General features: G+C 39.4%; 1 protein-coding gene across 1 annotated transcript; it reads right to left on the bottom strand.

The window, feature by feature from the left end:
- Positions 1-12,669: 12,669 nt before the first annotated feature.
- On the bottom strand, positions 12,670-13,128 carry LOC111897777 (uncharacterized mitochondrial protein AtMg00810-like). The gene has a single exon (XM_023893729.1). It carries the CDS (start codon positions 13,126-13,128, stop codon positions 12,670-12,672), a length of 459 nt encoding a protein of 152 aa, XP_023749497.1.
- Positions 13,129-13,763: the final 635 nt, after the last annotated feature.

The following is a 13,763-nucleotide window of genomic DNA, read 5'->3' as shown; positions in this document are numbered from 1 at the left end:
ACTTGAGCTGAAACACCCTAGCAATTAAGAATACCTCTTTTGAATTCATATAGTGAAAATCAACTTGAGTTATGATATAATCACTGCCTCTTCGCGTTAGAGTATACTGGATGAACTCTGACTTCATGAATTTCCTGATTTTTTAGTTCTTGACTCCAAAAGGTCTATCTTTAGACCATATGTTTTCAAAAACTGACCCGTGCTTGACATGAAACTTGCTTAACCTTTCAAACTCAATTGGAAGCCTCTTGTCATCTAGGAGACTGCAGTCAAAAGGTTCAAAGACCGTGAAGAATTTAGCATTTGTAGAGATGGGAATGTCCCAGTAACCGTCAGAAGGAGGTTCGGCATATGTCAAGACTAGCCTATAGTCTTCATCGAGTAATCTTCTAGTAGGATTGACCCAGGAGTTAATCAGAGATTCATCCATAGTTGTATCATAGCCACGGTCTCTCCAAATTTGTTCGGCGAATTTCACAGCTCGCCAGTCCTTTTTCCTTTGAATGGTTGCGAGAGAGTCATTGGAGTGTTTGGATGACATGTAAGGCTCTAGATTCTTGAAGTGAGGAGGGGTTTCTTGACGAGGTGGAGATTGCTGCGGAGAAGGAGGATGTTGCGGAGGAGACTGGTGAGATGGCACCAGAGTGAGAACTTTTGCTTGTTCTAGAGTTAAAATAGGGAGGATTGATGAATTTCAATCCATTGCTGATCAGATGCAAAGTAAGATGGACCGCAGTTTGGTATGGGGATTTATGTATGAGATTGATGGAGCTGCGATTCTGATCGTCCACTTCCCCTTTTGAGGAAGTAACTTGTTGCTCCTCAAACCATTGACGGAGGCCATCAATCTTAGTAAAGACATTATTAAATTGAGACTTGAGAAGATCAGATAGTTGCTGATTGTTGGGGATCTTTGTGTTGAACAGCACTTGTTGGATGTATTTTGTGAGCTTCAGAAGTTCTTGACCATGAAAGCTTGCAGTCAGGGAGCGTCGGAGGTTATTGATCGTGGATTGAAGCACTACAATGGTTGATTCGTAAGCATTGTGAGTTTCCTCAACAAGCTTCTTGGATTGAACAGCTTGATCACCAATAGATGATTAAAGGTCGGTTTTGATTGCGGTGACTTCCTGAATAAGACATCCAACAGTTGTTAGGAACTCTTTGTGGTCCGCGATTCTAATGTTATCCAGAGCTCGAATACCCATTTCAATTTTGAGTGATATCCTTTCAGCGGCCAGTCGTTCCCTTGTCTCTAATCGTTCAAGGCGCTCAGCAATGGACTGCGAACTAGCAGCTTCCGTTTGTTGCGGGGTTTTGACTGCGGCTAAGATGTTGTCAACTTTCTCCTGAAGACTTAACAATTCTTTGCGAGTAACAGCCAGCTTCTTCTTTTTCTTCTTCTCCTTTGCCTTAGAAGTGGAGTGCTGAGAACCGTTGGAATCTTCTTCACCAACTATCATCATAAAATCATTTGATTGAGTTGGATGATTTACATCATTCAGATCCAAATCATCCAGATCAAAGGTTGGTCCGAAGATAACTTCAATCGTTGTACCGCCTTCATTCGATTCGTGGATTTCGGCAGTTGGAGGGGGCTTGGAAGGTCCTGCACCATCTTGAAGATTCTGAGCTTTCTGGATTGTTTCTGCTATAGAGGTCATCCAATCTTGAACTTTGAGTATGGTGGCAACAATCTGGGCATTATTGATTGCATCGGCACAATACTTTGCAACAGTTTGGATTTCCAGCTCCTTCTGATGTTGTTGTTTGATTTGTTGATCCTTGTGGGCTTGGAATGCCCTACGGAAAGCTTCATACTTTTTGACTTCGGATTCTATAGTAGGTTGATGCTGAACCCAGGAGTCATCTAAGTTATATTTGTCAAATCCTTGAAGTCCCATCGGGGTGTCCCCCGGGTTCCTGGATCCTTGCACATTTGTGCTCAACATGCCTAAACCACCTGATTGTAATGTAAGCAAAGTAGGATTTCCTGAGCTTCCTTGGTCTCATTGACCCGTAGTCAAGTGTGGCCTCGGAACAGTTCTAGCTAGGGCTGAAGAAGTGCACTGCGGTTGGGAAGATGTATCAAGTGTTTGTGTGACGGCAAGAAGTATGGAGCGCAACTCCTGTGGTTTAAAGAAGTGAAGATGGGAAGCCCTAGAGACCTTAGGGTGTTTTGAGCCAATTAGATCCTCTTGGGATTCAACTAGGGTCGAGTCTCCATTATTAGATGAAACTTACATACTTGATGTGTCTGAGTAGCTAGAGAGGGTTGAAGTGAGTCGGTCTGCGGGGACCACAAGGACTACCAGAGTCTTTTGAGAGACTGAGGTATCTGTCCGGTCACACATATGGCTACGACTTGGGTTTGTCTTTCGTATTTTGTGAACAAGAGTTGGACCGAAGTCATCATCAGACTCATCGTTAATATTGACTGGAGGGCTTTGAGAATGAGCAGGAGCTTCATCCAAGGACACAACGGTTTTGCTTTTCTTGGAGGTTTCACCTTTCTTGGATTTGCCATAGGGGGCTTTCCTTGAGGATACCAGTTTCTTTAGTCTTCGGGCAAGTGGTTGATTTGAGTGCGTAGTAGTAGTAGGAAGTACAGTTTTCACTGGACCATGGGGTTCTGTTTAGGCTAGAATGTTCTGACTAGGAAGAGGCGGGGTAGAAAGGTATGGGTCAATACCTTCCGTAACATCGATGTGATCGGGGACTTCTTTGGTTTCAAGTCCAACAGATATTAAGATGTGTATAGGTAATCATCTCAATGGTCAAAAAATAGATTGATCTTTCGATAGTGTGTACCTTTTAAGATCGCGAGTGATGAAAATATTGATGTCATTTCCCATGCTGAGTCTTGCATCCTGGTGGAGGTCTGAGACGTATAAAGACCAAAAACATGTGAAGGTGAGCTCAGTTGGGGCTGCCCTTGGATTCTCCTTTAGAATGTACTTAAGAAAGTCATCCCATAAAATTTTCCCGTAGTTAACATCATTCCCAGTAAAGATGCTCCAAACCAGTTCAAGTAGCTTGAGACCTATGTTGTTTGTGCCTCCGGTTCTCCTAGAGAGACTTCGGATGATGAAGTGACAAGCATATTGCCAGACCGCGGGCAGTTGGTTTTTTATGAATTCACCAATGCCTTTCAGTTTCTTTTGATAGCCCATCTGGTAGAGAGTAGAGATGATGTCACTCGTGCTTTGAGAGTAAAAGCGTATGGAAGGAAGAACACGAAGAATAATTGCATTCAGGAACTTTTCTTTAGTCAAGATGACCAATGAATCATCAATTAAGTTCAGATGAACTTCTTGTTGGATTAGGTGTCTAAGTTCATAACTATTTCTATAATGTACTTGACCCGATTGGCATGGTCCATTTGGGTTGCATGGCATTGCAACGTTTGGATAGATTAAATGAGAGAAATGACACTTAAGGTTTATTAACATATTATAAGTTATAATATATTAATAATATTATTTAATTAGTATTGATCAAAGAATTAATTTGAAATTAATTAAGTGATTAAAAGGAGACTAATTAAATATATGGGGTTACTTGTGTAAATCATTTATTCTTGTATAGTGGGCTAATGATCCTTGGTTTATATGAATTAGGTTAAACCCATAAGGTACTCCATGGATAGTCCATGGATGTTACAAACCCATGGATCATGGAATACGGAAAGCCATGCACATTAGGGTTTACATGGAGTAACCCTACTTGTGACACAACTATATAAAGACCCCATGGCTAGCCAAATCGGCACACTAAGAAGAGAATAAGAGGGCTATCCAATTTTGAGTGATAAGTGTCTTCTCTCAAAGTTATTCCAAGTGTTGTGGTGTTGTGTGAGACATTTGAGGCATCACACTTGATGTGCTAGGCTCACAAGGTTCTCAAGGAATCCAAGCAACAAGAAAGGTATGTTTTTCTTACTACCTTTATGATTTAAATACCAATGTTATGCTAGATAGTTGAAGAACCTTGGAAAATAAAATTTGCATGTATCTTAGTAAAACATAGATCCAAGGTTTCTAGGGTTGCATGTACACCATAGGAGTGTTAGAATGCTCAAAACCCTTCAGTGGTATCAGAGCCTAGGCTTGTTTACTTGATACTTGATGCAAACTTGTTTTTCAAAAGCAAAAAACTGCCCATACAAGAAAAATCGACGAGTTTTGGCCAAAACTCGCCGAGTTCATGTGTTATTGCATGAACATGATGAGTTCCTTGATGAACTCGACGAGTTTGTCATCTAGTGAGAAGTTTTTCGACTATTGTTACTGGAAATGGACTATAAACATTACCCTAAACTGTTTTGCTCTTATAAAACTTGTTTTAGATGGTGTAATGGTTATGCTAATCCATTTTCAATAGCTATTATCAAAATTTCAATTTTTGTATGGATTCTTTATGATTCTTGAAATTGTTGATATGAATGTTCATGAACTTGTTGATAGAAGATCATGGGAATTATTTGCAACTTGCTTGTTAGTTTGATTCTTGATCTTGATGTGTTTTAATGGAATCCATAATTTGTCCTCAAGTTATGGATTACCAAAAGTCACTCTTTTAATGTCCATTAAAGAAACACATAGGTTACATAAAATGAAAAGTCTATCATTTTAATAAACCATTTAACTCATAAGTTATGAAAGATGAAAAGTTTTGAAAGTTACAAAACTTGCCCTCAAGTTTTGGAACATGTAAAGTACTTTATAATATTGTAAGTTAATAATATATATATATATATATATATATATATATATATATATATATATATATATATATATATAGAACAAGTCATTTTACCATTAGTAAGCCCCATTCACGAAGCCGGTCTATAAGGGGGGTATAAGGTTGTCGCCTATAAAATGACAGCTTAATGGGTGTCCACTCTCACCCACCGCTTCCTTGACCAGTGGAGGGTCGTTAGCCGAATGGGTAGGAAAAGGACTTTAAATCCTCATTAAAAGTATGATGAATGTAAAGTAACTAAATGTTTTTATAAATTCCCTATCTTAGTTACTTTAGGAAAATGTGAATAAGGTGCTAACCCATGAAATTATACTTTGCACTTTGCTTAAGTCATTAGTGGAGCGTGTGTGGTTAACCGGCAACTAACCTGGACTTAAAAAGGTAGGAAAGGGGTGGCTTAAGGTTTATTATATGTCGGTGGAGCGCGTGTGGTTAACCGGCACATCGATTGAGTGATAAACATTAAGGGTACCAAGTAATTTGCATGGTTACTTCACACCTTGTTTTGTGATCCTCGGCATCCCAATCACAAAACCCGAAGGGCATACTCGAGATTGAAACATGCCATTGAAAAGTTCAATGAATCTCAAAGAATCTAGGAGTTTCAAAACCATTTAAAAACAAATAATTTATTTCATTTATCATGATGGAAATTGGTGAATCGTCATTCACCTACCTTCAAATATTTTATAGCTTGGATTACGGCATACCTCTTCTAAGTTATAAAATATTGTGTTGGGTCCAAGCCTTAATATTACATTTGGGTGTCTTATTAAGGACTATATTTATATTTAATCAAAACTTGTCTTTCTTCCTTTTCAGATGTCTTCCAACAATGCTGCTTCTGGCTCAAACTCTATCGGCTCCTTCTCTCTCATGAACCTTTGTGGGAGAGTCATCTTTGATGTATCCAACTTTATGGATTGGATCAGGAACATCAGGATGGTCACTCAATATGAGGACAAGGAATATGTCATCGACAAGGAGCTTAAGGAGCTTGAGTCGGCTGCTACTCCTGAGGAGATCGCTGAATATCAGGTACATGAGAGATATGCTACCAAAGTGGCATGTATCATGTTGGCCACAATGACAGCTGAACTCCAAAAGTCCTATGAGGACTACTAACTTTTTGAGATGCACCAGCACTTGATGGACCGCTACCATCAGAATGCTCGTCAAGAGCGGTATGAAATCATCTCCTCCATGATAACAACCCGAATGAAGGATGGTGAACCCATCACGGGCCACATGCAGAAAATACAAAGGTATGTGGACCGTTTGCTGAAACTGAATGTAAACTTCCCTGAGGAGTTGGCAATTGACATCATTTTGCACTCCTTACCTTCGTGTTATGATCAATTCCGTATGACATACCATGTGAACAAGGAGGAAGTTACACCCAGCAACCTTCAAGGACTTTTGAAGACCGCAGAAGTGGTCTTAAAGGTAAGTTGGCTGTTACTACTCCTACTCCTACTGTGGCTGGCAATCGAACAAGGCAAAGGAAGGAAGAGGAAGAGCCCTTCGAAGGGTACCAAGGGAAAGTCCCTTGATGGCTCCTCTTCAAGTGGAACCAAGAAATGTTTTGTCACTCCTTCTACCAACCCTAAAGAGGTTGAATGCTTCTATCGCCATGAAGAGTCGCATTGGAAGCCAAACTGCCCGAAGTACCTGCAAGACGTTAAGGATGGGAAAGTAAAACCCAACCATGAAGGTATTTACAATATATTGTCTAATAACTCACCCCATTCTAATTCTTGGGTCCTCGATACAGGTTGTGGTATTCACATATGTACTGATTTGCAGGGACTAAGAAGAAGTGAGAATGTGGAGCATGGGAAGATAAAATTGATCATGGGGAGTAGGAAAGCCTCACTTGTCACCAAGATTGGAGTTTATTCTTTGTTGCTAAGTAGTGGGTTAGTGTTAGATTTGAATAAGTGTTGTTACTCATCTGAAATGGCGAGAAATATCATTTCCTTTCATGGTTTGTACAAACAAGGGTTTACCTTTTCGTTTGATAATGAATGTGGTGGTATTAATGCTTTATTTAATAATGTTCTTTATTTTAAAGCATTACCTTGTGATGGTGTGTATGAAACTGTGTCGGTTGTTGATAACCTAGGAAATAATGTATTGTGTATCGATTCTTCCACTAGCTTGGATAAAGCATCATTATGGCATTGTCGTCTTGGACATGTAAGAAAGAAACGCATAAGCCAACTCTAAAAGGATGGAGTCTTGGATACATTTGGCCTAAAGTCGGATGATAGTTGTGAATCTTGTTTGCTTGGGAAAATGACAAAGTCGCCCTTCACTAGTTCTTGTGCTAGGGGTGAGGGTTTGTTGGATCCCATACCTACTTGATGTGTATGGACCCTTCAGAACTACCACAAGAGATGCTAACTGTTTCTATGTGATTTTTACTGATGATTTTAGTAGATATGGATATGTCTACTTAATCAAGCATAAGTCAGAAACCTTTGAAAAATTCAAAGAGTTTAAACTGGAAGTGGAGAATCAGTTGGGCAAGAACATTAAGATGCTTCAATCTGATCGGGGTGGTGAGTATCTTAGTACAAAGTTCCTGGACTATCTTAAGGAATGTGGGATTATCTCACAATTGACACCTCCCAGGACACCACAGCTTAATGGTGTGGCTGAGAGGCACAATCGAACCTTGTTGGACATGGTTCATTCCATAATGAGTCGAGCTTCGCTACCAATCTCATTTTGGGTGTATGCCTTAGAGACTGCCGCCCATATCCTTAATCTAGTCCCTACAAATAAGGTTGCCAAAACACCTCATGAGATGTGGACCGGAAAAGTTCCCAATCTGGACCACATCAAGATTTGGGGTTGCGAGGCTTTTGTGAGGTGCGAATCTCACGATAAGCTCGAACCTCGAAGTAAGAGGTGTATTTTCATCGGCTACTCACAGAGATCCTTTGGTTACCTCTTCTACAGACCCAGTGATAATGTGGTCTTTGTAGCAAGGAGAGGAGTCTTTCGCAAGAGAGATTTCACGAGCCAAGGAAACAGTGGGAGGAAAATTGACCTTGAAGAAATTCAAGAGTCAAGTGGTGAAGGAACCTCAAACCCTAACAATCAACCTGAGGAGGAAACTCATGTTAATCCGACAGAAGAGTCTATACCTCTGAGGCGTTCCATGAGAGTTAGGAATGCACTTGAGCATTACTATGGTTTCCATATTACTGCGGAAGGTGACATACTTATCAGTGATAGCACACTGGTAATTCTGGATGAACCTAATAGCTACACGGAAGCCATGGCAAGCCCTGAGGCTGCCAAACGGAAAGAGGCTATGGACAGCGAGATACAGTCCATGTATGACAATCAAGTTTGGAACTTGGTTGACAATGTACCAGGTCGTAAGACAATTGGGTGCAAATGGATCTTCAAGAAGAAGACCGACATGGATAGTAATGTATACACTTATAAGGCGCGACTGGTTGCAAAGGGCTTTTCTCAAACTCCGGGAGTTGATTATGATGACACCTTTTCACCAGTAGCGAAGATTAAGTCTACTAGGGTTATGTTAGCCATTGTTGCATTTCATGATTATGAAATATGGCAAATGATGTCAAAACCGCTTTCCTTAATGGGAAGTTGGCTGAGGATGTTTACATGAGTCAGCCAGAGGGTTTTGTCAGTATATAGTACCCTAATAGAGTGTGTAAGCTTAAGAAATCTATTTATGGATTGAAGCAATCACCTCGCAGATGGAATCTTTGTTTCGATGAGAAAGTCAGAGAGTTTGGCTATTCGAGAAGTGAAGATGAATATTGTGTATATGTCAAGGCTGGTGGGAGTATAGTTAGCTTTTTGATACTCTATGTGGATGGCATACTACTCATAGGAAATGACATCCCAACTCTACAAGAAGTGAAGTCCTGGCTTGGGAAGTGTTTCGCTATGAAGGACCATGGAGAAGCTGCCTATATCCTAGGGATGAGGATCTTGAGAGACGGGAGTAAAAGACTAATTGGTCTTAGTCAGAGTACCTACTAGGATAAATTGTTGAATAGGTTCAACATGCAGAATTCCAAGAAAGGAGAGTTACCGATCCAGAGTAACACCAAATTGAGTAAGACCCAGAGCCCGAGTTCAGAGGATGAGATAGCATAAACGAGTCGAGTACCGTATGTTTCCACTGTAGACTCGATCATGTATGTTGTGATGTGTACTCATCCTGATGTGGCCTTTGCATTGAGCATGGTCAACAGATATCAGGGGAACCCTAGCAAGGCTCACTGGACTGTCGTAAAGAACATTCTCAAGTATCTGTGGAGGACTAAGGACTGGGTCCTTACCCTTGGTGGGAGTGATGACTTGAGAGTATTAGGGTATAGTGATGCTAGCTTCCAGACTGATAGGGATAATTTCCGCTCTCAGACAGGCTGGGCCTTTACCCTAAACGGAGGAGCAATTTCTTGGAAAAGTTCCAAGCAGGAGACAATAGCTTATTCAAGTTGCGAATCAGAGTATATAGCAGAAAGCGACGTAGAAAAGCAGGCTATATGGTTGAATAACTTCATTGGAGACCTTGGAGTTGTACCAGTTATAAAGGAGTCTATAGAGATTTTTTATGATAGTGAAAGTGCAATTGCCTTATCCAAGGAACCAAGGGATCACGGGAGATCCAGACACATCGACAGAAAATACCATTTCATCAAACATCGAATAGAAGAAGGACTCCTCGTGGCAAAGAGGGCATCATCGGATCAAAACCCAACAAATCCCCTCACGAAGGGACTAGACAAGCTTAAGCATCTCCAGCATGCGAGGCGCATAGGGCTGAAGGATGATATTAGTTTTAGTAATTAGATAGCTATGAAATTTGTAAAGTGTAATTGAAATTTGATGATAAATAAAAGTTGTTGTTTATTTATAAGTAAAGTGTTGCTATCTTCTGTCAATCATTTACTATCATTTCAATTTGCATGTTTTGACGTCCAGAATAATTATGTTATGGTATATCATATTATTCAAATTCTCCACAGTCGGTCATATGTTGGAAGTAGATATAAATCAAGGCTGTCATGAGTTGGCTTGTAGATGTCTAAAGTGTTGGACATAGCAAGAGTTGCTACAACACTCATGAGTGCTCATAAGTTCTGAGTATTAGATTCAACCCACGCTCACTTGTATCACTTCATGGAATTTATATCGAGTGATCGTGAGACGGTAATATCATATAAGTCTTCAAACCTAGAGATATGAGTTGTTGACTATGAGTTGGTTATACATTGATTACATGAAAACGCATTGGTAACTCGATGTTATAAAACGTGCCTTTGTGTATGATTCAACAAGTAGTAGAACAAGCATATGAGTCAAAGTTTATCTGTTCCTTCTTAGATTAAAAGTGATATATGGGCCCCTCGATGATTTTGTGTTAACTCATGTATCGGGCTAGGTCAAAACTAAGCTGATGTGCTTAATTAAGTTCTATGCCAAACAAATCGGAAATCGGGAAACAAACTGTTGGACAATAAGTAAGACATTGTTCCATGTAATTGTCCAGCTGATATCTAGAATAGAGGATTATATGATCACTTATCTTAAATGGTGTATCATCATCATCTCAGTTATGCGAGACCTTGAGAGAGCTACGATTGTTGATCGGTTCCTGGAGTCATTCTTGCAGTTATAGTTATTAGACTTATCCAAGTGGGAGACTGTTGGATTAGGTGTCTAAGTTCATAACTATTTCTATAATGTACTTGACCCGGTTGGCATGGTCCATTTGGGTTGCATGGCATTGCAACATTTGGATAGACTAAATGAGATAAATAACACTTAAGGTTTATTAATATATTATAAGTTCTAATATATTAATAATATTATTTAATTAGTATTGATCAAAGAATTAATTTGGATTTAATTAAGTGATCAGAAGGAGACTAATTAAATATATGGGGTTGATTGTGTAAATCATCTATTCTTGTATAGTGGGCTAATGATCCATGGTTTATATGAATTGGGTTAAACCCATAAGGTGCTCCATGGATAGTCCATGGAGGTTACAAACCCGTGGATCATGGAATATGGAAAGCCATGCACATTGGGGTTTACATGGAGTAACCCTACTTGTGACACAACTATATAAAGACCCCATGGCAAGAAAAATCGGCACACTAATAAGAGAATAAGAGGGCTAGTCGATTTTGAGTGATAAGTGTCTTCTCTCAAGGTTATTCCAAGTGTTGTTGTGTTATGTGAGACATTTTAGGTATCACACTTGAGGTGCTAGGTTCACAAGGTTCTCAAGGAATCTAATCCACAAGAAAGGTATGTTTTTCGTACTAGCTTTATGATTCAAGTTCCAATGCTATGCTAGATAGTTGAAGAACCTTGGAAAATCAAATTTGCATGTATCTTAGTAAAACATAGATCCAAGGTTTCTAGGGTTGCATGTACACCATAGGGGTGTTAGAATGCTCAAAACCCTTCACTTCTTGCAGGTTGTTGATTGGGCGAAACGCAGAGAATGCACATTTGAAAATGATTAAAAGTGGAACAACAATAGTGAATGAATCGAAAGCACCGAATAGGGGGTGAGAAGTTATGAACTTGATCATCAGGAGAATGGAATCGTTGTAGAATGGATGATCTTCAAATATTGCCCTAAAATTGCTCGAGGCAATTAACTGCGTTTGATTTCTTGTGGTGGATTCAGAACCAGCTAGTTGCTTTGACCCTGATGCTTTGGATTGCTGCTTCGATACACCAGACTTCACCATTTTGAAAATGTTTGAAGAACTTGCAGGAAAAATTTTGAGTGCAAGAAGATGAAGAAGATGAAGATCGTCTAAGATTTCAGAAAGCGTAAAGCTTTTTTGGGAGGGAAAAAGTGTTTATATAGTTCCGGATCTCAAAAGATTATTGAATTTACCCTATCTTCAACTGTTAATGGTAAAAACCCTTGGGTTTTAACTATTATCAGCCATAAATAAAATAAATTAAAAGAAATTGATTTTTTTAAGAGAACAGGGGCATTTAATGAAATGTCAGCCCACGTTGAAGATCATGTGGAGGGGGAAGGCTGAAAAACCTTTGGGTAATGGAGAAGTGGAAATAGATTAGACAGCTTGGGGAAGGGGATGTGATTGAGAAAAGGTAAAAGATTTCTTTTATGGGTAAAGCAAATTGATTGTCTTTTAACCTAAAATAGGTATGACATGAAAAAGGTGATTTTGAAAGAAATTGAAACGTTGTATGCTACAAAAAGAATATTTTGAGAATGTTCTTCTTATATAATGAAGATCATTAAATACCACATAATGTTCAAGAATTAATGATGTTGTTGAGAAGTCATTCAATATAATTGCGGATTGATTCTTCATTGCTGATTGATTCTTCATTGCAGAATGATTCTTCATTGCGGTGGATGGAAATGTGACTACGGTAGTAGGAACTGAGACACTTGACAAAAGAGTCAGAAATAACAAACAATAAGGACCAAAAAAATATAAGTATGATATATGGTTGCAGTATACGAGGTATACTGAGACCATGTATGGTAGATATATTTAACTAGGAAACGGAGACCAGAGGTGGTCTGCGATACCTATCAATTCAAAAAGAATTGTGGATCCGGATTCATCATCCCTAACATTTGTAGAAAACTGTTGAGTTTTGTCGCAGCAAGTGCTTTTGTAAACGCATCTGCAATCTCTTCGTGAGATGGGACAAAAATCAGTTCAATGTTACATTTGAGTATGTGGTCCTTGATGAAATGGTACCAAAGTTCAATGTGTTTTGTCTTCGAATGATGAATAGGATTATGAGAAATTGCTATAGCTCTCTCTGAATCACAATAAATCGGTATCACATCATTCTGTATCCATAGTCCATCAGTTGGGTTTTCACCTATAGGACTTAAGAACAGCAACTAGCTGCGTCCACATATTCAGCTTCTTCAGTAGATAAAGAAACACAATTTTGTTTCTGTGAAGACCAGCTAACCAGTCTTCCTCCAAGAAATTGACAACCACCTAAAGTGATTTTCCTATCCAATCTGCATCCAGCATGATCCGCATCTATAAAGGCTTGAAGACTGAAGTCGTTCCCTGTAGGATACCATAGGCCGAGAGCTTTGTTTCGTTTCAAGTATCTGAAGATCTGTTTGACTACGGTTAAGTGTGATACTTTGGGGTCGGGTTGGTATCTGGCACATAATCCTGTTGCAAAGACAATATCTGGTCTGCTTGCAGTGAGGCAAATCAAAGAACCAAGCATTCCTCTATAAGTTTTGTGATCCGCTGATTCTCCGAAAGGATCAGCATAAATCTTATATCCAAAGGCCATAGGAATCTTGGATGAGGAACAATCATCCATTGCGTATTTCTTTAGCAGTTCAGAGGTATATTTTTCTTGATGAATGAATATCCCTTAAGGGACTTGCTTCACTTGGAGTCCTAGAAAGAAGTTAATCTCTCTATTCATGCTCATTTGGAACTTGTTGGTCATGAGCATTGCAAATTCATCCACCAAACCTTGATTTGTTGACCCGAATATGATATCATCAACATAAATTTGAACAAGCATAAGGTGATTTCCACTTGTCTTTCGCAATAACGTGGGATCAATCACACCTCTTTTGTTTAATGACATGACAAGAAACTCAGAGAGAGTCTCATACCATGCCCTCGGTGCTTGCTTAAGACCATAGACTACTTTTCTCAAGCTTGAAACAGTAATCTGGGAACTCTAGACTTTCAAATCCTAGAGGTTGTTGCAAGTAAACCTCATCTTTCAGTTCACCATTCAGGAAGGCACTTTTTGCATCCATTTGATGTACTTTGATATTTTTGTGTACCGCATATGCTAAGAAGATGCATATTGCATCCATCCTGGCGACTAATCATGCCTTATTTTGCATGACTGCACCGGATTCATCGAGTTTGTTTTTGTACACCCATCTTGTGCCAACAATAGTATGATCTTTTGGCTTCGAAACTAGATTCCACACT

Source organism: Lactuca sativa, chromosome 6, assembly GCF_002870075.4.
Source record: "Lactuca sativa cultivar Salinas chromosome 6, Lsat_Salinas_v11, whole genome shotgun sequence".
Lineage (NCBI taxonomy): Eukaryota > Viridiplantae > Streptophyta > Magnoliopsida > Asterales > Asteraceae > Lactuca > Lactuca sativa.
This window is presented reverse-complemented; position numbering and strand designations above follow the sequence as displayed.

Excerpts from the sequence above, each read along its gene's own strand:
- LOC111897777 (XM_023893729.1), bottom strand. The coding sequence starts at position 13,128 with ATGGATGATTGTTCCTCATCCAAGATTCCTATGGCCTTTGGATATAAG.